A 27,263-nucleotide genomic window follows, 5' to 3' on the forward strand; every position below is an offset into this window, starting at 1 on the left:
GAGGTAAATGTGCAGCCAACAAACGTGGCTGAGAATTCTTTTATCACATCATATTTTCAATACCAGTGATATGTAATTTCATTTTTGCTCAGATTTAACCAAGATGTCAGGCACTAAAATACTTGATGACTGTCCAAAAATAATGATGACTTTATTTTGAAAGCAGTGATTTATCTATATCGGGTTTCATATTTCGCTTGGCTGTAAGGATGTTGGAGTGGAGAAGAGCTGAATCCCACAGCTTTGAAACCAATGCGGAGCGCAGTTTACTGTATAAACAATGGCAAAATCCAGGAAAGAATGATGAATACTCTGTTTCAGGCCAGAAAGTCAGGGCACATGTTCCTAATTACTCTCTGTGTATAGCTGTTAGCAGATTCCTATTTCAAGTTTCTTGTCTGGAATCATGATTGTCTTTCAGGAAACGGAACATGTTCAGCTCTGAAACACTGTACAATAAGGAGGTGAACTGGAAAGCAGAGTCAGTCAGTCTTGTTCGATTCTGAACTGAACTCTTGACAAAGCCACTCCGAACCTCCTCACCCATCCTTAAATATCAAAACCATTCTCAACACAGGCAATTTGAGAGGTTAAGGTCAACACAAGGGCATTAAATAAGGATCATTTTATGACTACATTTGGTGACTAAAGTGGAATTTTGTGAGGGGTGCGCTCCGTCAGCCATGTTTAACCTCTCGCCCTCCTCTGTAACCCCTGACCCTGCCGTTGTAACCCTGAGTACTGGTATCTTTCTGACATCTTTTTTGCTGTTCTATCATTTGTTTTATTTCCTGTGGCTCCCAAAAGTCTGAAGTTCCATTCCTGTTTCTCTCGTCATCACAGTTCATGTTTCTTCCACCCACTTATTTGTCGCTTCCCCCCACTCCCTCCCCACTCAAGGTTTCCTCCTTTCCACATCCTGCTGTCTCCTGTGATATCTCCCTTCCAATCATGTAATTTACAAACATGACTGATCTGATTCATTGTTGCCTCACTTTCTTGCCTGTCTCATCTTTTGTATTTTGTAAAATGCATTTGTCTGTGTCTTTCTCTCTTTCTCACTTAACATCCATTCCCCTCTTATCCTCTCTACCTCCAAAATTATCATCCTGAACCCCTCTCTCAATGCTGTTCTCCATCGCTTGCCCCTCCACTTATTTTTTTCTCCTCTTGTCTTCTGCACCACAACCCCCTCCTCAAGGCAATTCAACAAGCCAGAGGGAAACAAATAAAACAGGAAAGAAAAACCCAATAACACTTAGAAATGTGTGTTTGTGTCCCACTGTAACACCATTTTCATAAACAGAAGACTAGTCAGACCACCTGCAGGTCTTCCTGATTTTCCTTCTGGAAATGGTGACAAGTTATCACTCATGGGGTCTCCAGTGACTTTTTGATTTGCAGGAGCAAGTCAGATGTGAGTCGTGGTTGGCCGTCTTGCTATGTCAATTCCAGGGAAATGTGCAAATCTCTCTCAGTTGGAAGCTTTCAATGGCCATCCTGGAATTTGAACAAATGGCTGGTAGCCTGGACTTGCTTTATGATAATTACAGCCCTACAGCAAAAGGCCTCAGCATCCAGCTAGAGCCTGAACTGCTGATTGGACCAGAATGTGTGGGCAAAGTTTCTATACTTATGGAGAATTGTTATTGCTCACAAGTAAATCGACTGAACCTGCAGGTAAACAGTATGGGCCATCTGCATATATCTCTACTAGTTAAATCTCTAACACCTTATAAATTTACCCCCCCCCCACCCCACCATGTACATGCGCGGACATAGACACACACACACATACATTTGCATGCATGCATACATATGAGAAAATGTGAATGTTTGAGATGGAGGGAAAACTGAGAAACAGTTCAGTGGTCTCTGTTCACAGGATCTGCTGAGATAATTCTTGCAGTAATCAGAATGCTGTTTCTCAGTCTTTCTTCTCCATAGTTCCAAGTATTTATCTATCTGAGAATCAATCATGTCGTTGTTGGCAAGCAGAAGGTCTTTGGTTATGCTTCAGTGATCAGTTATCAATGTCAATCAGCTACTTGTTGCTAGCTAAATTTCCACTCATACACAGCCCTCAGCTCCAGCTTGTCTGCAGACTGCACTTTGGCTGCATGGACTAGCAGCTGTGTAAACAGTGCTTACAATGAGGGTGAGGTTCCTTGCTTTTAAAACTGTAGTCATCCTTCAGCAATCCATAGATTTTTTTTTAAAAAACCATTTTCCCCCATTTCAGTCCACAATGAAAAATAGAGGAAAATAAAAAGGGACCATCTTTACACAGTGTTTGCTCTGCATTCCCATCAAGTACACTGTCCCTTTATTTTTCTGCATCAAACTCCAAAAGATTTTTCTTCCTTTCTTTCTCAGGTGGCCATTTTTCTGATTTCCTATCAGATGGTCGGATTTTCTGCTGAGCAGTTCCCTGTCGGGAAGGAGATGAATGTCCTGTTGTGTGACGCATTGTTTTTAAAGCACTGTTATGTCACAGCCTGTAGGAAAGCGTTCAAGTTTGAAGTTATTGCTGTGGGTTAATCTGCCAGTCCCAGAGAGATTCTAGACCTAGCCAGGCAGTTCACTTCACCTGATGAAAGAGCAACGCTCCAAAAACTTATGATTCCACATAGAGCTGTTGGTCTATCACCAGGTGTAGTGTGATTTCTGACTGTGCCTGGGGAGAGCCCTGGGACTTGCTTTCTGTGTCTGCATCCTTTTATGGATTGACTCCCTTTCAATACCTCACTAAACTGTCAAGCAGGTCTTAAATAATTACTTATATTGGAAGGTCAGCCAGGTTATCACTTGCTTCATTAACTGTTCTTGCTTTTGTTCATGCATGGGAATAGCTAAGCCCAGGAATATCAGTTATGCTTGGAATTTCTGGCCTCCTGCAGTGACTTTGCAGGATATCTCCAATCTTAGATGCATTCACCTTTTCTTCAGGACTGACCTTTTCAACAATCTTCGAATTTAGGGCCCTAACCATTCGCATACTTTGCAAACTTGACACGTGAGGAGTGCATCCACGCTATCCTGGAGGAAAGTAACTTTATCCTGATCGGATCATAATTTGGATTTGCAAGTGGGCTATCACTTTCAGATCTGAACTATATCTAGTCTACCACAGATAACCCTGGAAAAGCCAAATATTTGAAGAAAAGATTGAACAGGTTAAGAAAACCATGTCATATTGCAGTAGTGACACAATTCGATATTTGGCTGCCATTAATCCAGGAGGACATTCTACTTTGGAGTCCAATTAAGCAACATTCATGTCTGAATTTCAGTGCTGGTGCAATGCAGGTATGTAACCTGCACAACTCAATAATCAGCTGATCAAACAGGTTGTTCTTTTGGTTGTTTTTAATTGACAGAGCATAGACCATCCACAAGCAGCCCACACTCGGGAAAATCCATCGCAAAATGTCTGCTATTAGATGCAATTCCATAAATGGGTAACATTTACTGAACAATCCTGAGTGTGTCAGTCATGATGCCAACGCCCAAGACAATCAGTCAGGCTCATAATGTGGCTTATTTAGTCTTGCTAGAAGTGACATTCTTACATCGGGACCCATGCCGGTAGAAAAAAAAGAGTGTGCTATAAGACCATTAGAGACAGGAGCAAAAATTAGGCCGTTCGGCCCATCGAGTCTGCTCTTTTCAATCATGGCGAATAGTTCCTCAACCCCATTCTTCCACTTGCTCCCTGTAACTCTTGATGTCTTTGACAATCAAGAACTTGACAATCAAGCAAGCTGTGCCCCTCCTTTTGAATTTGCTGGTAGCTTCGGGAGCCTGAAGGTCCCTGTTGCTTTCTTCAGGGGAACAGCTCAGCCATCAGAGATAAGTTAGCAACCAATCAGGACATTTTCTTTTATGGTATAAATTGTTATATTTGTTTAAAATTTGGCATTCTATGAGTGTAAACCTTCATCAACACCACTTCAGCAATATTCAGTAGTCTCTCTGTTTGTTGTCTGTGCCTCTGTGGCACTTCAGATGTAGCACTTAAGATTTCTTTCCCTAAAATTCAGTTTCTCTGACATTCGTTGTGACAAAGCTCAATTTCCTTCAGATCTTGCATCATCTGCGATCATCCGCCCAAGGTCTGTAAATCTTTTCACCTGTCCCAGCACTGTTTACCTAAGATGTCACTTCCAGGGTGTGCCTTCCTCACTTTGTGCTTTCATTTTGCTTACAGTTTCCTGTCATGTCTCTTCTGACACTGCATCTACATGGACAGTGAAATCTGTGTTTCTCAAACTGTCAATGTGCAGCCCCCACTGTTTCTATCCTGGTTCATTTCTGAACTCAGCTTCAGTGTGCAGATTGAATGGTTTCCTGGATGTAGCGCAATCCTGCTGATTTGATTCCAGTATAGACCTTGAATTGTCCATTTATCATTTCTGGTTTTCATTCTTTTCAAATGGTTGACCCTATCAAACGCTTTCTATAGTGTCCAAACTATGCCCGCACTGGATTTTGCTCTTCCAGCTAATTATTTTAAAAATTAATAGAATTATGATCCTTCATGAGTCGTATTTGGTCTTTGAATGGACAGCTGTCACTGTATTGGGACGGGTATCATTGCAGAGTTTATTTCCTTAAAGACTGAGACACCAGTTGGAAAAGCTGCAACTTGTTCTTTGAGAGGGGAAATAATACTCTGGATAATGAATCCTGTTTGAAGAACAGTGAATGATTCAGTTGGTTTATTGTTTTCCAAGACTTAACACAGTTTAGGTCACATTATGCCGCATTGTGCCACATGTGAACAGAGTTTGATAATGTCTTTACACATTCTTGAGAGAAGCACGAGTGCCATTTTAATCATAATCTTGCCTTGCAGTCAACGTCACCGGTGTCGCTTTCAAGATCGAACAGTCGGGAGTATATTGGGGGCGGCAGTGATTCCGATAACTGGAGAGATCGGAATGGTTCTCACAGTGAATTCCCATCTTCCATCAACAGCCCTAAGCAAAAAAATAACCCATGTAAGCATTTCAGGTATTGTGACCGAGGGCTTTCCTCTTTAGAATGTGCTGTAATCCTGAAGAGTGAGAGTGTTAAACGTAATTGCAGTTTTGTTGCCAAGGTTGTGTTTAATTCAACTGTCCAATATTTTTTGCAGCTGATAAGGAAGGTTGGTGGTTAATATGACAGGAATCGGATGAATTTCATAAAATGGTTATACAAAAGGATATAGATGAGCCAATGAAGATGGAATCAGTGCACTCTCATGTCTCAATTCTTTGATGTTTTAACAAAGATCTGTAGCTCTGGTTACGGTTGTTGGTTGGTTCGCTGCGCTGACCGGTTTTCATGCAAACGTTTCGTCCCATTTCTGGGTGATATTGTTAGTGCTGTGTAGCCTCCGTTGAAGCACTGTTGTTCTGTCCCACTGAATTCTCGTGCTTGTCTTTGTCTCACTTGACCTAGTATGGTAACTTTGTCCCAGTCGATTTGATGTCCTTCTGTGTTGGAGAGTGTTGAAACGAGGGAGATTTGGTCGTGCTGTTTTGCTGCAAACTGGTGTTCATGCATCCCGGTGGCAGGTTTCCTGCTCGTCTGTCCCATGTAGAGTTTCTCGCAGTTGCACGGTATTTTATATATCACATTTGTCCTGCTCATTGTGGGCATGGGGTCTTTCATCTTTAGAGAAACTGGCAAAGTGTGGCTGTTGGTTTGTGTGCTCTCCGTATTCCAAGAGGTTGAAGGAGTCTAGTATTCAGTTCTGATGTATCTCTAACAATAGGGTAGGGTGACCAGTGTGTCAGGGCATACACTGTCGTCTTGGTGTTGTTTGTTTGCCTACATCAGCGGACGAAGCTGTGAGGATAAATGTTTGCAGAAATTCTGTACAGATGTTCCTCTTTGTTTTTGCGCAACTCTGGGGTGTTGCAGTAAGTTGTCACTCGTTTAAACATCAACGAGGAGGAAATTATGGTATCCCACGATGTTTCAGCACTGGTCACCTCTATCGACTTGACACCTAGCAAAGGAGACACTGGCTACGTTACTGGACAAACCTCCAATGAAACCATCAACAAGGACAACGTGCTGAAATTGCTCGAGCTATGCCATAACCACACACTGCACCTTCAGCAAATTAATGGAACACCCATGGGTTCACCCATGTAGGGATTCATATCGGAACCTGTAATGCAAAGATTGGACGCACAGCCCTCCCCCAGATCCAGCCTAAGCTATGTGTTAGATACGTGCATGATGCCTTCATGATCATTAAATGAGCAAAGCTCGAAGAAACACATCACCTTACTAACGGCATATTCACCAGGATCAGGTTCACCATGGAAGAACAGAACAACAATCAACTCCCATTGCTAGACGTAACAGTGGAACAAACGAACAACGGCGAATTCCTAACCAGCGTTCACAGAATAACTACACACACAAACCAAACCCTAAATTACAACAGTAACCACCCCATCATCCATAGGATTGTGTCAAGACTCTGATTAAACAAGTGATAACTCACTGCAACACCCTGGAGCTGCGCCAAAACACACAGGAACATCTGTGCAGAATTTTTGCAAACAATGGTATCCTAACAGCTTCATCCGATGATGCATGGAAGACAAACAACACCAAGAAGACACTATATGCCCCGACACACTGGTCACCCTACCCTATGTCAGCAACACATCAGAACTGGCTACAAAACTCTTACAACCTCTTGGAATAAGGATAGCGCACAAAACAACCGCCACACTTTGCCAATTACTCTCGAAGACAAAAGACCCCATACTCATGTAAAATACCATGCAGCAACTGTGAGAAACTCTACATACAACAGTCTGGCAGGAAACTCGCCACCAGGATACATGAACACCAACTCGCAGCAAAAGAGCACGACCAATTCTCCCTCGTTTCAACACACTCCAACAATGAAGGACATCAATTTAACTGGGACAAAGTTATAGTACTAGGGCAAGTGAGACAAAGACAAGCATGAGAATTCCTGGAGGCCTGGTTTTCAACCACTGATGCAATAAAAAAACATATTGAAATAGACCCCATTACCACTATGGTACAAAACCAGAAACAAATCATCCACCATGACAGAACCATGACATATAAATTCGGAGTGGGACAGAACAATAGTGCTTCAATAGAGGCCACACCACTGACAATGTCATCTAGAAGGGAGATGAAACGTTTGCTTGAAAACCAGTCAGTTCAGCGAACCAACCAACAACTCCAATGTCGCAATTCTATAAAATAGCCTGAATCCTTTTCTTGTAGTTGAAATTCCACTCGGTCATAATTCTCTGCTCTCTAGAGGGGTATAAAATTCCTTCTCAGGCAAGACCCCAAACTGTTGGCCATTGGTCAATCAGTTCCTCCAACCTCTTCTGTCATCTCTAAGATTGTACCTCACCTGAATTTTGCCATTTCTCCCAATTCCTTGAATGCTTTCCTGGGAAGAGATCCATTGGCCTCAGTCTTGAGAAGGTCAGTTCATCCAAAAGTTCCAGGTTTTTGACTTTTTTTTGGACCCACAGCCACAGATGGAGGATCAAACTTTGGATTTCCAGTGTGAAAATAATATTGTAATAGCCCTGTAATGGGAATAGGCAAATATTTCTTTTTAAATAAAAAAAATGTGCTGGCATGCCTGAAATGTGGGGCCTCAAGCGAGCTTTCAAATAAAATTCCAGCCCCGTAGCCCAGTACAAAACATGTTGAAATGTTTACATCTTTAGAATGCATTGGAATTCTCATTTCCTGATCTTGGCTGAGCTGGCCCCTGACAGCGAGTCTTGAAAAGTTAAAAGAAAGCGAGTGGCGCGTTTTATCAGAAGCATCTTTATTCATATCTTTAATGTTGTTAAAGTTTATTATAAGCGTGACTGATAGGCAATTGCTCTGTGCTATGTGTACAAAACATTCGTAGATAGGCAGAAGTCATTTTCTACACTTGTGTTCTTTACAGTCTCGGGTCAGCTATATCTTGGTACAGCCTCCCTCTTGCAGCCCCAAAACAGGGCCTCCCCAGTCAGAGAAATCATAAGAAAAAAGTTGCAACATCAGACAAAACCATTTAGTCCATTGTTTCTGTGCAGATCCTGCACGGTGGCTCGATGGTTAGTTCTGCTGCTTCACAGCGCTGGAGACCCGAGTTTGATTCCACCCTCTAGCGACATACTGTGTGGAGTTTGTACATTTTCCCCCCTGTGTCTGTGTGAGTTTCCTCCAGATGCTCTGATTTCCTCCCACAGTCTGAAGATGTGCAGGTTAGGGTGGATTGGCTGTGCTAAATTGCCTATAATGTCTAGGATGTGCAGGTTTGGTAAATTAACCACGGGAAATACGGGGTTACAGGGACAGCGTAGGGGGCTGGGTCTGGGTGCGATGCTGTTCAAAGTGTTGGTGTGGACTTGATGGCTGAATGGCCTGCTTCTCCCTTGGGAGATTCTGTGATTCTAGATCCGTAAGGGGCAACCCAGCTACCCTCATAAACAAAAGCAGAAATTGCTGAAAGAGCTCAGCAGGTCTGGCAGCGTTTGTGGAGAGAAATCAGAGTTAACATTTTGGGTCCAGTGACCCTTCCTCGGAATTCCAGCCACCTTCATGCTCTGGGTCCGTGTGAATTTCTGTGTCTGCTACCCTTTCAGGCAGGTCCATGCAACTCACTGAGCAAATGGAGTGTAAGATATCAAGTCTGTTATTTCATGAAGCTTGAGCCTGAAGTAGTAAAGAAGTTGTTCATTGTATTTTCAACAGGTGTCTCTCATTACAATGTCTTCTTTCACCATCTCATAATGTTGCTGCAGTTAAACCTTATCCCTGTTTTTTGAATCTTGTGGTTGTACCAGAATGAAACGTAACTAGCTCCTCACTGTGCCCGTGAGCAAATCCGCATCGTGCCAAGTGTATTCTGTCAATGTGTACATTCAGCATTTGTGAAGAAAGGAAGGTTCCAATTGTTTTATCCCCTGGTGAATTTGGAGTGAGTACAGTCAGGACAGTGTTAATTGGTGTTCCCACCGTTGATGTTTCCCTTCCTGATTTTAGTTCCCTCCTGCTAGCCTGCTGTGCGGTAAAAAAATGGCAAAGCATTTCTGTTACAGGCAGTGGTCATTGTGTCAAGGTGGAATTGTAGCCTACTTGCCTGAACACAGCTTCGTGAGGAGCAGTTGCTGTTTTAGGAAGACCATCCATAGCAGTTAAACCCTGTCTGAGTGAGACTGGCTAACTTACCATCACCCTGTGCAGAGTTAGAAGAAATATCTTTGCTGTGGATTGAGATAATCGTTTCCACTTCTGGCTCTGTTTCCTGTCCAGTGCAGGGAAAATGTTGTAAAAGCAAAGTACTGCAGACATTGAGATCCTGAAAGTGAAATGGAAAGTGTCGCCGAAAACTCAGCAGAACTGGCAGTCTCTGCAGAGAGAGAAAAACAGAGTTAACTTTTCAAGGGCAGACGCGATGGCATAGTGGTTAGCACCAGGGACTCAGGTTCAATCCCAGCCTCAGGTGACTTTCTGTGTGGAGTTTGCACATTCTCCCCGTGTCTGCGTGGGTCTTCTCCGGGTGCTCCGGTTTCCTCCCACAGTCCAAAGATGTGCAGGTTAGGTGGATTGGCCATGCTAAATTACCCATAACGTCCATGGATGTGGAGACTAGGTGAATTACCCATGGTAAAAAACTCATATTGGGCTACAGGGATGGGGTGGGGGTTTGGATTTGGGTGGGATGCTCTTTGGAGGGTTAATGCAGACTCGATGGGCAGAATGGCCTGCTTTTGCACCATAGGGATTCTATGATACAAGTGGAATGTGGCTTGTCAGAATTGAAGGAAGGTGGAACTGTGCTAAGTTTTATGCTGTTGCAAAGAGGAGGAGAGGTGCAAAAACAAAAGGAAGGGTTTAGATCAGATAAAAGGTTGGAGTTATTAAAGGTCAAGGGATAACAAAGTGTGGAGCTGGATGAACACAGCAGTCCAAGCAGCATCTTGGGAGCACAAAAGCTGACATTTTGGGCCTAGACCCCTCATCAGAAAAGGGGGAATGGGGAAAGGGTTCTGAAATAAATAGGGAGAGAGGGGGAGGCGGACCGAAGATGGATAGAGGAGAAGATAGGTGGAGAGGAGAGTATAGGTGGGGAGGTAGGGAGGGGATAGGTCAGTCCAGGGAAGACGGACAGGTCAAAGGGGCGGGATGAAGTTAGTAGGTCGGAAATGGAGGTGCACCTTGAGGTGGGAGGAGGGGATAGGTGAGAGGAAAAACAGGTTAGGAGACGGGGACGAGCTGGGCTGGTTTTGGGATGCAGTTGGGGGAGGGGAGATTTTGAAGCTTGTGAAATCCACATTGATACCATTGGTCTGCAGGGTTCCCAAGCGGAATATGAGTTACTGTTTCTTCAACCTTCGGGTGGCATCATTATGGCACTGCAGGAGGCCCAGGATGGACATGTCATCTAAGGAATGGGAGGGGGAGTTGAAATGGTTCACGACTGGGAGGTGCAGTTGTTTGCTGCGAACCAAGCATAGCATAGGCACCAAACCATCATCTCCCAAACCATCCATGACCTCATCACCTCCGGTGAACCTCCCACCCACAGCCTCCAACCTCATTGTTTCCCAACCCCGCACTGCCTGCTTCTATCTCCTTCCCAAAATCCACAAGCCCGCCTGCCGTGGTCGACCTATTGTCTCCGCCTGCCCCTGCCCCACCAAACTCATCTCCACCTATCTGGATGTCATTTTCTCCCCCTTGGTCCAGGAATTCCCCACCTACATCCGTGACACCACCCACGCCCTCCACCTCCTCCAGAACTTCCAATTCCCCGGTCCCCAACACCTCATTTTCGCCATGGACATCCAGTGCCTATACACCTGCATTCCTCATGAAGATGGCCTCAAGGCCCTCCGCTTCTTCCTGTCCCACAAGCCTGACCAATCCCCCTCCACCGACAGCCTCATCCGCCTAGCCGAACTCGTCCTCACCACTTCCTCCCACTTCCTGCAGACAAAGAGGGTGGCCATGGGTACCCACATGGGCCCAAACTATGCCTGTCTCTTTTTAGGTTATGTGAAACAGTCCCTCTTTCACACCTACACACTGGCCCTAAACCCCACCTCTTCCTCTGTTACATTAATGACTGTATCGGTGCTGCTTCATGCTCCCAAGAGGAGATCGAACAGTTCATCCACTTCACCAACACCTTCCACCCCAACCTTAAGTTCACCTGGACCATCTCCAACACATACCTCCCCTTCCTGGACCTTTCTGTCTCCATCTCAGGCAACCACCTAGAAACCGATGTCCATTTCAAGCCCACGGACTCCCACAGCTACCTGGAATGCATCTCCTCCCACCCACCTTACTGCAAAAATTCCATCCCCTATTCCCAATTCCTTCCCCTCTGCTGCATCTGCTCCCAGAATGAGGAATGCCACTCCCATACATCCCAGATGTCCAAGTTCTTCAAGGACTGCATTTTTCACCCCGCAGTGGTCGAGAACGCCTTCGACCGTGTCTCCCACATTTCCCACAACACATCCCTCACACCCTGCCCCTGCAATAACCGCCAAAAGAGAATCCTCCTAGACCTCACGTCACCCCACCAACCTCCGGATACAACGCATCATCCTCCGACACTTCCGCCATCTACAATCCAACCCCACCACTAAAGACATTTTTCCAACCCCACCCTTGTCTTCCTTCTGGAGAGACCACCTTCTCCACGACTCCCCTGTCCGCTCCACACTCCCCTCCAACCCCACCACACCTGGCACTTTCCTCTGCAACTGCAGGAAGCGCTACACCTGCCCCACACCACCTCCCTCACCCCCATCCCAGGCCCCAAGATGACCTTCCACATCAAGCAGATGTTCACCTGCACATCCGCCAGTGTGGTATACTGCATCCGCTGTACCCGGTGTGGCTTCCTCTGCATTGGGGAAACTAAGCGGAGGCTTGGGGACCGCTTTGCAGAACACCTATGCTTGCTTCGCAGTAAACAACTGCACCTCCCAGTTGTGAACCATTTCAACTCTCCCTCCCATTCCTCAGACGACATGTCCATCCTAGGCCTCCTGCAGTGCCACAATGATGCCATCCGTAGGTTGCAGGAACAGCAACTCATATTCCGCTTGGGAACCCTGCCCAATGGTATCAATGTGCATTTCGCCACCTTCAAAATCTCCCTTCCCCCCACTGCATCCTAAAACCAGCCCAGCTCATCCCCGCCTCCCTAACCTGTTCTTCCTCTCACATATCCCCTCCTCCCACCTCAAGCTGCACCTCCATTTCCTACCTACTAACCTCATCCTGTCCCCTTGACCTTTCAGTCCTCCCCAGACTGACCTATCCCCTCCCTACCTCCCCACCTATACTCTCCTCTCCACCTATCTTCTCCTCTATCCATCTTCGGTCCGCCTCCTCTCTCCCAATTTATTTCAGAACCCTCTCTCCATCCTCCTTTTCTGATGAAGGGTCTAGGCCCGAAACGTCAGCTTTTGTGCTCCTGAGATGCTGCTTGGCCTGCTGTGTTCATCCAGCTCCACACTTTGCTATCTCAGATTCTCCAGCATCTGCAGTTCCCATTATCGTTATTAAAGGTCAAGTTTGGCACAGAACAGAAGGCAAACTGAGTGCCAAGGTTATCGTAAAGAGGTGGAACATTTGTCCAGGGTGTAAATATCAAAATTATGAGCAGCTCAGCCTGAAAGCAATAAAAATGAGAAACAAGATAAGAATAACAATTGGCAAAAAAAATCAAAATTTGAGCCAGAGTTCATGGCCTGAAGTTGTTGAACTCTAAGTCCAGAAGGCCCGACAGTGACTAACTTGAAACAGTGCTGTTCTGGAGTTTGCTTTTGGCTTCCTCAGAACACTGAGCTGGCCTGGGAAATGTGAGCATGATACCAAGATATTGAATTAAAATGACAAACAACCAGAAGGCCTGGGTCATGCTTGCAGCTTGACCAGAAGTCTTTCACGAAGTCACCATCCAATCTGTATCTGGTTCCATCCCACTTTAGAGGAGATTGCATTGACAGCAGCAAAAAAAAGTTAGAAAGGGTGTCAAATTAATTGCTGTTTCACCAGGAAGGACTTTGTCTGGGACCTTAGACAGGAGCATTTTTGAAGGAGGAAATTTCAGTGCATGTGGAGAGGTGTAAATTGTTGGAAATGATTGAGGAGAGGCCCAGGGTGTCACAGAAGGATCAGTCCCTACAGAATACTAATGGGAGAGGGGAGTGGAGGATGCTTTTGGTGGTGACCACACTAGATGTGGCAGAAATGAATGTGAACTTGGTGAGGTAGAATAAAAGAATAAGGGAACCCTATTGTAGTTCTGGTAGGAAGGAAAAGGTGCTCCAAATCCTCATCTCTACCACCTGGAAAGACAAGGGAACAGATACATGGGAACACCATTTGCAAGTTCCCTTTCAAATCACTCATCATTTCTTTTCCTAAACCCCAAGGAGTACCACAGTTAAAGAAGGTAACTCACTGCCATCATTGCAAGGCCAGTTACAGGTGGGCAATAAGAGCTGGTCTGGCCAGCAATGTCCAAATTCCGTGAGCATTGTTGTCCGTGTTTTAGGGATGTTAGTCAAATTGGTTGGGTATGGAGTTATCTTCAGTGGAGGGAGAATGAAAACATGTCGGAGGTATTTTTGAACAAAGCAGTTTTATCAAAACATATGTGCCTGAGAGAATACAATGAAGTCCTTCCAGGAAGCAGTATTGAAGTGAGGAAGTGAATTTGAGGTAGCAGTGGGGGCCAGGAAGCTTGTAATGAATAGCAGCAGACAGTCTACTCTACTCCCGGGATTGGAGACCGAGCACTAAAGGAAGGGAAGCATCTTAGACGGGCCAGGTGATAGTGAGAGAAGAATGGAAATTAGAAGTGCAGTTGATGAAATGTTCTGGCTTCAGCTAAGAGTGGGAAAAGGCCCCCCAGGAGTTATCAGAATGTCAGTGTGTCTGCGCAAGGTTGATTGGAGGTGCAAAACTGAATAGAGACGTCGTTTGTAACAGTTCATCGAAATTATATCATGGGATGCTATCATTGGATGGTAGAAGGCAAACTAAATGGACCTTGATCTGAATAAGCTATCACTCACCATATTCCAAAACTGAGATTCCAACTCACTCTCATTTCACTGACACTAACAGAAACTCATTGAGATTAAGGTTCTATCCATGTCAGATTTCTGGTGTAATGTTTGACATTTCTGTGTCTGCAGCTGAGCACTACTTAACCAGCAGTAACTATATGGACTGCATCTCCTCTCTGATGGGGAGCAATGGCTGCACGCTGAATAACTCCTTCAAAGGTTCAGAGCTGCCAGAACTCTTCAGTAAACTCGGGTTAGGCAAATACACAGATATCTTCCAGCAGCAAGAGGTGAGTCCAACAACATCATATTGACTGTCGCTCACATCTTACCCAGGCCTGTTCTCACACTTCTTAAAATTCTCTTTCTCGCAGAATACTTTCAGGTAAAGGGTGGCATGCTGGCGCAGCGGTTAGCGCTGCTGTCTGACAGCACCAGGGACTCAGATTCAATTCTAGCCTTGGGTGACTGCCTGTGTAGAGTTTGCACGTTCTCCCTGTGTCTGCATGCGTTTCCTCCGAGTGCTCTGGTTTCCTCCTGCAGTCCAAAGATGTGTAAGTTAGGTGGATTGCCCATAGTGTCTAGGGATGTGCAGGCTAAGTGGGTTAACCATGGGAAATGCGGGGTTACAGGGCTGGGTTTGGGTGGGATGCTCTTCGGAGGGTCAGTGTGCACTCAATGGGCCAAATGGCCTGCTTCCACACAGTACAGATTCTATGATTCTGTGAAATAAAGGGAATTTGTTTGGGTGGGTTGCTGTTTAGTGAAATCAGCGTTTAATGATAAACATCAATGTCAGCACTGGGACACTGTTTCAGTTTGGGACTTTGATCTCCAGGGCAGCCAAACATGGACTGATACTTCTTCCAGAGATTCAAAACAGTGATGTAACCAAAGTATAGAGCCAGGCTGAACGAGTCCAGTTTTGTTTTCCCGATCCTATACCTGTAAAGCACTGTTGGAGATTCTCTGTTGGCATTAGATTGTGGGTAGCTTGAGGTCATGAGGTCAGATACAGCAGAAACTGGTTTTGAGGAGGTTCAAGACTAGCTCGTTCAAGGTCCTGGTACCCTATCAACATGACGGCTTTGAATCATGACCAGTCCTAGTTGAAAATGAGCAAATCCCTTGCACCACCTTGTTTCACACAATGTAGCTCCCCATTGAGTTATTTTAATTCCTCTGTTCCATGCACTCAACTGCTTCAAGCAAAAAAGATTATGGCAAAATACACCGAAAACCAAGGCAAAGATATGTTATTATAAATTCATAATATCCCAACTGTAATTGGCTGTTCCCGATTTATGTGAAGTCATTGGTCACATAATGCCTCCAGAAATTGTCAAATTAAACTAAAGATACACCAACAGGCAGCAATCAGAAATGGTTGTGGTAGGGATCTAGAACAGAATGGAGACTTAAAATTAGCAATGACGGGGGAGACAGGAGTAAGGCCTGTGGAGATTTTATCTCTTCCATTTCCTACAAGAAGGTACCGATTTCTCTCTTTTTCATGTCTTCTCAGATTGACCTTCAGACATTCCTCACTCTGACTGACCAGGACTTGAAGGAGCTCGGAATTTCCACGTTTGGTGCCAGGAGGAAAATGCTGCTTGCAATTTCAGGTCAGCACCTGTTTATATTTCCTGTGGTTGATTTTTCCCAATAAGCTGCAAGCAAACCTGTTGGTTGTGGTGGAAATGGTGAGAGAGAGCACAGATAAAGCTGTCTTCTTGTCCCAACATCTCCAAAGTGTCTGAAATCAATACAGTAATGTAATGGTATTGTGGAAATGTAAAGGAATGCAGAAATTTCAATGCCACCCAAATCATAGAGGGGCTGGCTTGATTTCTAAGCTGTTGTTTGACACCAGTCTCCGAGAGAAGGGGTGTAGTATCTATGTTAATCAACACAACTGTTTATTATTTATAAAGCACCTTTAATATGGTAAAACACCTAAAAGAGATTCAGATGGAGCCTTGTCAAGGAAATATTAGATGAGATGATCAAAAGTCAGAATGAAGAGGTATCTTTGAAAGGACCATCTTCAAGGCAGAAGGGAAGTTTGCAAACCGTAGGAACTCCAAAGTTTTAGGCTGAGGTAGCTAACAGAATGGTCACCTGCGCCGGGGTGTTTAGACGTGGAGATTCTGGAGGGTTTAGAATGGGAAGAGGACAGAGACCCAGAGGGCTTTGGGGCTATTATAGATTGCAGTGATAGCGTGGAGCTGGATGAGAGTCCAAGTGGTGGAAAAGGTGGTTTTAGTGAGGGCACAGATCAGACACCGATCGGTGGGTCAAATATGACACCAAGGTTGCAAAGAACCTGACTGAACACTAGACAGTTAATGAAGAGAGGAGATGGAGCTGGTGACTAGGGGACAGAGATTTTGATAGTGACCAAAATCAGGGCTAGTGGTCTTCCAGCTTAACTTGGAGGAAATTTTGTAGTCATCCAGTACTGGGTACATGAAGTTCAGTCATTAAAAATTACACAATGTCTGACTGATTTAGTAATTGTACTTAGAGCTATATTGAGCATCATCCTTAGTATAGCTTGTCTTTGAAACACATGGCTGATTTAAAGTGTTAAACCTGGGGGTAGTCAGGCATATTCCCCCATAACCAGGGCCTGACAACTGCCTACACGATTAGATGTATCGGAAAGCATCACTTGAGGCTCGTTGCTGTTTTCATAAAGCAGTTTAGAGTTTTTAAGCAGTGAAATGTAATGACTAAAATTATTAGTTAGCTTGTGTGTCTGTGAGACCTCACTAATAATCAGGGTATGCAGAAACTCACTTACAACATCCATTGGTAACTCCAAATTTCAATCGGTTACGTGGCTCTCTATCAAAATGTATAGGGGGCAGTTCTCGTTGGGCACCTGAGGCACTAAGAACTTGGAATGGCCAGGAATGGGGCCTTGAACCGAAAGGCTGGCCTAGACTGTGTTCGGCACAAGGTGCCATGGGATTAAAGCCTGGGTTAGGAAGAGCATTAGAAGATTGTTAAGGGTCTGAATGGCCATTAAAAATGCCCACTAGGGCACATTATTGAAGCTGCAAGGCTAAATCCCACCCCCCCCTCCTAAATGTGTCCAGCTAACTGGGAAGTAAGTGAGAATTGCTTAGAATTTGGAGCGCTATTTAATGCTCCTTTACTGTTCACTTACTGCTGGAGGTTTGAAGAGGACTTTTGAAACACATCAGAAGACTTTCTGGGAGAGTGTGTCAAGACTTCACCCAAGGTCTGTCAACATTTACTCCGGAAATCCCCTGAGGACTTCACCTAAGAAAAAACGAGTGAGTGCTGTGCTACTCTACCTTATTTGGAAAGGAGTCACCTGGAGAAAGGGAGTGATTAGTAGCTGACACCTTGCTCAGGATTCATCCTGATCTCCAGGTGGAATGGAAAGTGGGGAATGAAAGCGGGGTGCAGAGGGTACAGTCACACCAGAGGGTGAAAGGTCACCCCTGCACCAGCAGGAACTTTGAGCACAGAGTCCGAGAGTCAGTGCACTCTCTCTCTCTCTCTCTCTCTCTCTCTCTCAAGCCCTTCTGCCTGGATGGTGTGGCAGCCCAGTACAGCCCACACTTTTAGTGGACGTGGATGCATGGAGGACACTAGTACTAGTCAGAAAACAATTTGATCCAATCAGCATTTGAGATCTGACCTGGGTTAGCGTCTGCAGGTGAATTCAAATGAATTGGGTCGACAATGAAAATTACAAACTACTGCTAGACTTTCAAACGGGCATGCCATGTTTACACAGCGCCCCATCGCCATCATAACTCTGTCTGTATAGCCACAGGGGTCAGCTGGTTAGCCTTGTCCTTTGCCCCACGATCCCATTAGGTCCTGGTTGATCTGTATTGTATGTACATTAACCTGTCTTTGAACACACGTCACTAACTAAAACCTATCAAGCTCAGTCTTGAAAGTTTCAGCATCTCCGCTTTTTTTGGGGGGAGAGAATAGTACAGATTTCCACAACCATCTGTGAGAGGTAATTGCTTTCTGACTTCCCTTTTGAATGGGCCAGCTCCAATGGTAAGATCATATTCCCTTGCTCTTGGTGCTCCCAACAGATGAAATAATTTCCCTATCTCTTCCTCATTGATCTCTTTAACATTTCGAATGCATCAATCGTTCAAGTCTGTGATCCCCTACAACCAGGCCAAAGTTAACAGGGATAGTAAGAACAGCTGATGCTAGAGCCAGAGATAACACAGTGTGGAGCTGGAGGAGCACAGCAGGCCAGGCTGCATCAGAGGAGCAGGAAAGCTGGAATTTCGGGTCGGGACCCTTCCTCAGAAAGTTAACAGGGCCTGGTTTTGTAATTTAACCCTTGTAGCCACAGTATCATTCTCATGACTCTTGCTTTTGAGGCCTGTGTATTTTACCTGTGGTATTGTTGCCCACCACCGAATGTGGTGATATGGATGCTGCATAAATGGTTGTCTAACACATCTTGGATATATTACCCTTTCACAAAATAAAAACAGATTAAATCAACTGTATTTTCAAATCGAAAACAAACTAGAGGTATGAATTTGGGCTTTTTGGGTATTTTTGGGGTGAGAGGTTGCAATTGGATGGAGTTTTGAAAGAAATTGGAAAGATTGGGAAGTCTCACAAATGCTGATCAGTCAGCATTGGCAAGAAACAAGTCTGAATGGTTTGGATCTGAGCTGCTTTCTGAATAAGCTGAGTATCCCCTGGGTCCCGTGATGCAAAGTGACGCTGAGCTGTTGGTTGCCTGTCATTTTAATTCTCCGCTCGCATTTCCACTGCAACCTCAGTGTTTTATTCACTGTTTGAATGACCTGTAGGGGTAACATCTCCACTTCTGATTCGGCATGTTGCAGCCTTCCAAACTCAACATTGAATTCAAAAGTTTCAAAGAATAGCCTTTCTTTTTGGCCAGAAGTCATTGATAATGGTCCTACTTTAGCTGTTTTATTCCTCATCTTGACCAAGCTTTAGTCTATTTTCTTGACCTGTCACCACCACCTCCTGCCTCGCACCTTCATTTCTCCTTGTACTTTAATGTCTCCTGCCTTTCACCCTATCACAGTCCTCTCCTTTTTATCCTTTCCTCCTTTCCCTGCTTTAGTATCAGTTTAAAACCTGACGTATCTTTAACTGTCTCCAGTTCCGACGAACAGTAATCAGCCTAAAATGTTAACTCTTGTTCCACTACCAACACCTAACTACCTGAACTGCTGAGTGTTTCGAACCTGTTCGGATTTTATTCCACCCTATTCTGCTTTTGCATTTATATAGCATCTTTAACGTGGTAAATTATCCCTAGATTCACTTGGAGGCAAATCAAGTATGCAAGTAAATACAGCAATCCATATTACGCTGTTACTTGATTCCTAAAATCTGTCTATAGTCATTGCTGCTGTCCAGGTGCCAACACAGTGTATCTGTGAAACACCCTCAGAATATTGAACTTCTGATCTAAGCTGTCTGCCTGCTCTCAGTCTTTCTTGTTCATTTACTTTTACACTGAGCACGTTCCTCTTTTCTAACCGTCCCCTCAGCTTCAAACTTAATTTTTCAATTAATACTTTTGTTATTTTACGTGATTTTACACTCACAAGCCCTGTCCAGTTTCTTCAGTGAGCTTCCCTGCTTATTCTCAAGATGCGCACCATATTTGGTCATTTTTAAACATTGTATACAAATTAAGTTGCAAATAACAATACACTTGATATGTGTGCTATATGTACCACAAAGGTGAAAAAAGAGGGAGAAACTTAATCTTTGTGCTTTTGTGAACTCTAATTGTCTAAACTATGTCAAAATAATAAATGTTGTGTTGTCTTTCACTCAGCCATGACATCTTCCCTCCAGTTATATTCTGGGTGCCTTTGTAATAAGATGACTCTAAAAGCCGTGGCCCCTGATGTTAAACTGGGAGATATTGGTGGACTGATTAGCCTAAGGCTACTTGCCCTTGTTAGGATGGAGCAGGACCAGCAAACATATCGCAAGTTGTATTTTCAGCAGCTATATCTGAATCATTGGTCATATAGATTTTAAGCGGAAGCTCTGTCAAATCTGGTAGGTAGCTTTGCCATCATAATCTGGTCTCCTTTGAAAATTGACTGACTATAAACTGTCTGCATAATATGCATCCGTCTGTCAGCCCCAATAGTAATTGTCCAACATAACTATATACAGATTCCTATTCATACATGGTTTGTGCATACATTGAGATTAATTAGGGTCAATGCTTGTGTAATTTTCTTTAACCACACAATTTGGCCAAGGTAGCTGAGCAATCTGATAAAAAGCAATTCTGTTGCTACTAGAGAATGAACATACTTCCCCGAAGAGATGCCATGAGAGTTGACTGGCCATTGCTGATGAGAAACCAGCTGGTGGCTTGTTAAAGAGTTTATTGTATACATAGTACATTGGCTGAGTGCAAACTACTTGGCAGACACTTTCCAAACACAATGAGCATTTGATAAAGCAAGCAGCCTATTTGCCACCAGCAGAGTGGAACCAAGGATCCTTCTGCTATCCACATATGATCTGTGATATCTGCAGTTTGATGCAGCGACAATTACAAATGGAATACAATCTGTGTGACTGGGCGGTACAGTGGTTAGCACTGCTGCCTCACAGCATCAGGGACCCGAGATCAGTTCTAGCCTCGGATGATTGTCTGTGTGGAGTTTCCATGTTCTCCCCGTGTCTGACTGGGTTTCCTCCGGGTGCTCCAGTTTGCTCCCGCAGTCCAAAAATGTGCAGGTTAGGCTAAATTGCCCATAGTGTCCAGGGATGTGTACGTTAGGTGGGCTAGCTATGGGAAATGCAGGGTTACAGGTGTGAGTCTGTGTGGCATGTTGGCCTCTTTCCATACTGTAGGGATTCTACAATTCACTGCAATGAAATGAGAATTGTTTGGGGCTGATAGATGGATGCCTATTAGTCAGACAGTTCATAGTAAGGCAGTTTTCAAAAAGACACCCAGAATCTGATGGCAAAGCTATCCCCCAGATTTGTCAGAGCTTCTGCATTAAATTTACACGACCAATGATCCAGACGGAATTGCAGAAAATGCAGCAACTTGAAATTTGTTTGTTGGTTCTGCTCTGTTCTAACAATGAGCCAAAGTATTGTTCCAAATCACAATGTGGTGTGATCTTGAAGAGGAATTTGTGGGTGGTGGTGTCCCAATATGTTTGCTTCTCTTGTCTTTCCAGGTGGTAGAGACTGTAGTTTTGGAAGGTGCTGTTGAAAGCACGCTGGTGAATTATTCCAGTGTATCTTGTGGATAGCATGCACTGTTGCTGCCATTGTCCAGTGAGTGAAGTTTAAGGTGGTAGATGAAATGTCAACCACATAGATTGCTTTGTCCTGGATAGTGCTGAGTTTCTTTGAGTGTTGTTGGTGCGGCAATCTATAAAGGCAAGAAGAGAGTATTCCAACACACTCTTGACTTCTACCTTGTAATTGTTAGGGAGATTTTGGGAATCAGAGCTGAGCCACACAATTCCCAACCTCTGTGGTACGCAAGTAACCACAGCATTTAAATGGCTGGTACAGCTGACCTTCTGGTTAATGATACCCTCTGGGCTATTGGTGGTGGTTTGTTTGATAAAAATACCACTGAATGTCAAGGAGTGATTAATTCAATTTTCTGTTGTTGATGATCATTGTCTAGCACGAATATGATGTTAACGTGACTTGTCATTTAGCCCGATTTGGAATGCTATCCAGGTCTTGCTGAATGCAAACAGCAAGGGAGAAGCTTAATGTTTCAACTTGTAACCACATGTTATACACATAACTGTAATCATTAAACCAGAGTCTTAATGCTGATGTTTGGACCTCCAAGATGATGAATGTTTTTTTTCCCCCTTTTCACACCCTTTACAGAATTGAACAAAAACTGTCGAAAACCCTTTGAGCCTCCAAGTATTCGCTCAGCATTTCTAGAAGGTGGAGCAAGTGGTCGGTTGCCACGGCAGTATCACTCCGACATAGCCAGCATCAGTGGTCGCTGGTAGCAGTGAACTGGAATGTGCTTGGCCGTAGCTGGCATGGAAAAACAGCTGATGGAAGCTAGCACAGACTTTCGTGCCACATTAACCCTGTGGAAAGCATTTACTGCACAGAGCCCTCGCTGTTTCCAGAGTTTGGATTACAAAGACCAAAGCTGTCTTGATTTCATGCGAACAATTGTGCCAAAAATGAAGAGAAAAATGGACCTATCCATGCCATTCCGTAGTTGCCTTATGCTGTTTCACCAAATATGGTACTGAATCTATATGCAGATCAGAGAACAACAAGACCATTAACACTAGTTTTCTTGCCTAATTTTATTTATTAGCTAACAAAAACTTAAATGATGCACTGAAATGTTAGTTTCTATGGCAGAATTAAACTCGCACCACTAACCTATGTGCATCATGTGTATAGTTTGTACTGAGAGGGGAAGATGTGTTGTACTGCTGAGTAAAGAGACTTAAATGTAATTGCCTCTGCACTTTACATGTCCTGGTTTCCTAGACCTGTGGAAATGTGTTTGTGTTCTCTCTGATCTTCATATATTATAAATCTGTTGTCACCAGCGCTGAGGAGGTAAAGCGGGCATTTAATGAGAGTTGAGTGAAACCAGCATCCTTAGAGATTTATTAGGTTCCATGATCTGAATTATCATACAACAAGGCCTGGGACCCCAGTCTAAAACAGCCATGTTCCCCCAGAAACAGTGTTGATGCTCAGCGATTAAGCATGTTCGCATTTTACTGCCATCTTAAACGCATTTACAGTATTCAGAATGCTGGTTTTGTTTCTGTAAAATGCCTGTAAAAACATGACTTTTAAGACATGTGTTTCACTCAGTTCTTTCATACAGTTTATGACAGAAACAAGCAATTTGGCTCAACAGATGACGATGGTTAATGCTCCACCAAGCCACCTCCCGTGCTCTCCATCAAACTGTATCAGCATAACCTTCAGTTTCTTTAGTCCTCTTATGTTTATCCAGCTTCTCCATGATTTTGCTGTTCAGCTCATCTACTGCTCATGGTAACAGGTTTCACACACACTTGCCAGTTTTTTTTTTAGGTAAATACCCTTCTTTGTGAATTCCCCCTGTTGGATTCATTTGATCCGATATTTATTCACAACTCAAGACCTTGCCAATGACTGGACCCCCGAGCAGCATGGAACCGTTTCAATGGCATTATGTTTTCAGAGGGCATCATTACAAGTGTGTGTGCATGACGGCTCAAGGTCACCATTTTGTCAGCCTTCTGCATTTGGCAACGTAGAACCCAAAGATGAACACCTTGCTTTTAAGAAGGTATTTTCCCTGTGCAAATTATGCTGGCAATGAGCTGATGATATGACCCGCTGACGTTGGCAAAACTTCCACCTTCATTTTCTTTTTAAACATTTTCTTTAAAAATACAAACAAAGTGTTGGTTTGTACTTGGCACAGGGGAAGTCCTGAAGCTGAAACAGATGGTTCGGAATAGCCCACATGTTTATCTGGAAAGTTCTGTTGCTGTTCAGTTTTGAATGTCATGCTTAATACCACTTGAAAGTATTTTTCTTTGTGGTTTTCTTTCTCTGCTGTTGGACCATATGAATGGAGATGCATTGACATAGCCTCTCTGGTACATTCAACCTCCCATGTTGTGAAATATTCACTCCTGGTAAAGATTCCAAGGTGGTCAGCAGAAGACAAATCACCTCAAACTGTGGTGACAAAAGCTAATCTGGAAGATGATGCTGGCACTGTGTCATTTTTTTTTAATACTTGTGACGACCTTTGCCCCCATCAGAAAGGAATTCATTTGAGAGGAACCAGTGATTCCACTGTACAGTTATCATGGAGCCATTATTCTACTTGTCATATCCTTCACCTTGGAGGACTAGACAATCCTCAGCTGCCCACTTGTCCCTGAAAACTCCACAGATGATGCTTTGTGCTGAGGTGGGGAAGCGATGATGACAGGAGTGCAACCCATTTCCGTTTTCCTCACCATCTCCTCCACCTCCCCTCCTCACGACCCCAAATGAAGACAGCACCTTCTCAATTCTACAGCCACCTGGCAAAGAAGGTACCTATGTCCCACACCAGAGACGGAGAAAGAACGCCATCAATTCTCAAACTCATCGGTTTTCAAACTGAAGATGACAATTTTGTCATGGCTCTCTTCTTTCCTGTGACTATCTTCAGTGCTCTTCATATCAGTAACACCCTGTAACTTTGGTGAGTCCGTATACAATACTAATTTCTTCTGCTCTTTTTCTAACATTGAAAGCTTCTCTCCTAATTTTAGTTTTTCACTGACTGTTGTCCTCTGATACAGTTAACAAGCCCAAGGAGTCTCTAACTAAGCGTTTCCATTGTTTATGCTCAATCTGTGAAGGGTTTTAGCTGAAATGAAGGAAATCTCAAAGTGCCTACCTTTCCAATTGTCTGAGTCTGTTGTTGTCCATGTCGACAGTGAACTGTTCTGCCGGCTGTGACAAAACAGGCTAAACTATAAAGCCTCTGAACAATGTTAATCCAGTCAGACTTTAAAGACTGAAACCGCTATTGAAGTGTCCTGTGTAGCCAGTCTTGGCTAAACACCATTTTTTTTTGCTGCATGAGTCAAGTTATTGATAAAGGAATACATGAATAGTTTAATAGTGTTTTCTATTTGCAATGGCAATTGTATGTTCTGTGTAGATAACTTTCGATTAATCACAAACAAATTTGCACACTGAAAGAGGGGAGAGGCTATGTTTAGTCACTTTTATATATAAAATGTAGTTCTGTGATTTGTTTTTTTTCTCAATTATTAGTCACTAAGAGGAAATCCATATTTTGTGAATCCCTCTAAAATAATCAGCGACATATGTGTGTGTACACCAAAGTGAAGGCTGTTCAGTTTATAGAAGCTAAACTGAAAGAATATTCTGTACAAAACACTGGAAGAATACTCATTTTATCTCAAGTTTGAGGAGGTGCCATGCTAACGTTGTGTAAACTAACCAAGGTCCAATGTCTGTCGAATGGACAAAGCTGTTTGATTGCCAGCTTAAGTTGAAGGCCAAGGAAAACTCAGTGCCTTGAATGATGATTTATCTGTAAATATAGAAGAGATGTTTATTTTCAGTGTGGGCGAGATGTGGGCTTGATTACCTTTTTATGATTTTCATTTAAAATGATATTGTTTATGATAAGCTTTAACAAAAGGGAATTTTCAACACAATTTTATGTTGTATTAAAAGATAATTTTCTATAACTTTTCCTACAGTCTGCTGCGTTAAATATGTTTTGCAGCTGCGCCAAGTCCAACCTATACTTTGAAGTTATAATATTGCCACAACACCCTTCTAGCTGTCCGACTATGTCTTCTGAAATATCAGCTGTCAATGGTCACCTAAAGTCATAGACTCATGCAGCATGGAAACAGACCCTTCAGTCCGACTCATCAGCATCAACCAGACATCCCAACCTGACCTAGTCTCATTTGCCAGCATTGGGCCCATATCCCTCTAAACCCTTCCGATTCCTATACCCATCCAGATGTCTTTGAAATGTTGTAATTGAACCAGTGCCCACCACTTCTTCCAGCAGCTCATTCCATACATGCACCACCCTCTGCATAAATAAAGTTACCCCTCAGGTCAGGTCCTTTTTAAATCGTTCCCCTCTCACCATTAACTGATGTCCTCTACTTTTGGACTCCTCACCCTAGGAAATAGAACTTGACTATTCACTCTATCTGTGCCCCTCATTATTTTATAATGCTGTACAAGGTCACCCCTCAGTCTCCGACGCTCCAGGGAAAATAACCTCAACTTATTCAGCCTCCCCCTAAAGCTCAAACCCTCCAGATCCAGCAACATCTTCGTAAATCATTTTTGAATGCTCTCAAGTTTAACAACATTCTTCCTGTAGAAGGGTGACCACAATTTTACATGGTATTTTAAAAGTGGCCTCACTAACGTCATGTACAGCCACAACCATGAAATCCCAACTCCTGTATTCAATGTTGTGACCCATGAAGGCAACACCTTCATCACCCTGTCTACCCGTGACTCCACATTCAAGGAACTATGCACCTGAACCCCTAGGTCGCTTTGTTTGGCAGCACTGTCCAGAGCTCTGCCATGTACTGTGCAAATTCTGCCCCGATTTGCCTTACCAAAAACGCAACACCTCACATTTATCTAAATTAAACTCCATCTGCCGCTCTTCGGCCCATTGGCCCATCCAAGCAAGGTCCCATGGTACTCTGAGAGAACCTTCTTCACTGCCCACTACACCACTGTGATGCGAGCTGTACTGGAGAATTTGAGTTAGAGGAAGAGGCTGATTAGGCAAGGGATTTATTCCTTGGACCAACAGAGGCTGAGGGGTGACCTCATAGAGATTTACAAAATCATGAGGGGCATATGGATGGGGTGAATAGATAAGGTCTTTTTCCCAGGGTGGGGGAGTCCAAAATTAGAGAACATGGCTTTTAAGGTATGAGGAGAAAGACTTAAAGGACCTGAGGGGCAACATTTTCATGCAGAGGGTGGTGCATGTATGAACAAGCTGACAAGAGGAAGTGATGGAGGCTGGTACAATAACAACATTTAAAAGGCACCTGGATGGGTACCTGAATAGGAAGGGTTTAGAGGGATATGGGCCAAATGCTGGAAAAAGTGATGAGGTCAGGATGGGATGCCTGGTCTGTGTGAACAAGTTGGACCAAAGGGTCTGTTTCCATGCTGTATAACTCTATCTGCAAACTTACTAACCATACCTGTTTTGTTCACATCAATATCATTTATATAAATGACTTAATAAGTGGACCCATTCCTGTTTGAAATTTATTTCCCACCCATGACACAGTTCAACCGTGAATTTTATCAAGTGATGCTTCATTTGGTCAGCAATACATGCTTTAGCTAACGGTTAATGTGATAGCAGTGGAAGAGAGAAAATGAGACTAGGTGATGGCCACGTGGTATTATTGCTAAACTATTAATCCAAAAACCTAGGTAATATTCTGGTTCACTAATGTCATCCTCACCTGGTCTGGCCTACATGTGACTCCAGACCTACAGTAATGTGGTTGACTCTTAACTGCACCCTGGGTAATTAGGGATGGGCCCTATCCAGTGACACCTACATCC

The 27,263-nt window shown here is 43.8% G+C and overlaps 1 protein-coding gene across 3 annotated transcripts in view; it reads left to right on the plus strand.

Moving 5' to 3' along the window:
* LOC125462005 (protein bicaudal C homolog 1-like) overlaps positions 1-25,333 on the plus strand; it is a 282,551-nt gene extending 257,218 nt beyond the window's left edge. For 2 of the 3 annotated variants that reach the window (XM_048551463.2, XM_048551465.2), the window contains exons 17-20: positions 4,859-5,003; positions 14,235-14,395; positions 15,631-15,730; positions 22,008-25,333. In XM_048551463.2, coding sequence (XP_048407420.1) covers positions 4,859-5,003; positions 14,235-14,395; positions 15,631-15,730; positions 22,008-22,138 — 537 coding nt within the window. In that variant the 3' untranslated portion in view covers positions 22,139-25,333. Of the gene's footprint in view, positions 1-4,858; positions 5,004-14,234; positions 14,396-15,630; positions 15,731-17,288; positions 17,411-22,007 lie in introns of all 3 variants that reach the window. The other variant, XM_048551464.1, reaches the window with a different exon arrangement.
* Positions 25,334-27,263: the final 1,930 nt, after the last annotated feature.

Source organism: Stegostoma tigrinum, chromosome 20 (assembly GCF_030684315.1).
Source record: "Stegostoma tigrinum isolate sSteTig4 chromosome 20, sSteTig4.hap1, whole genome shotgun sequence".
NCBI lineage: Eukaryota > Metazoa > Chordata > Chondrichthyes > Orectolobiformes > Stegostomatidae > Stegostoma > Stegostoma tigrinum.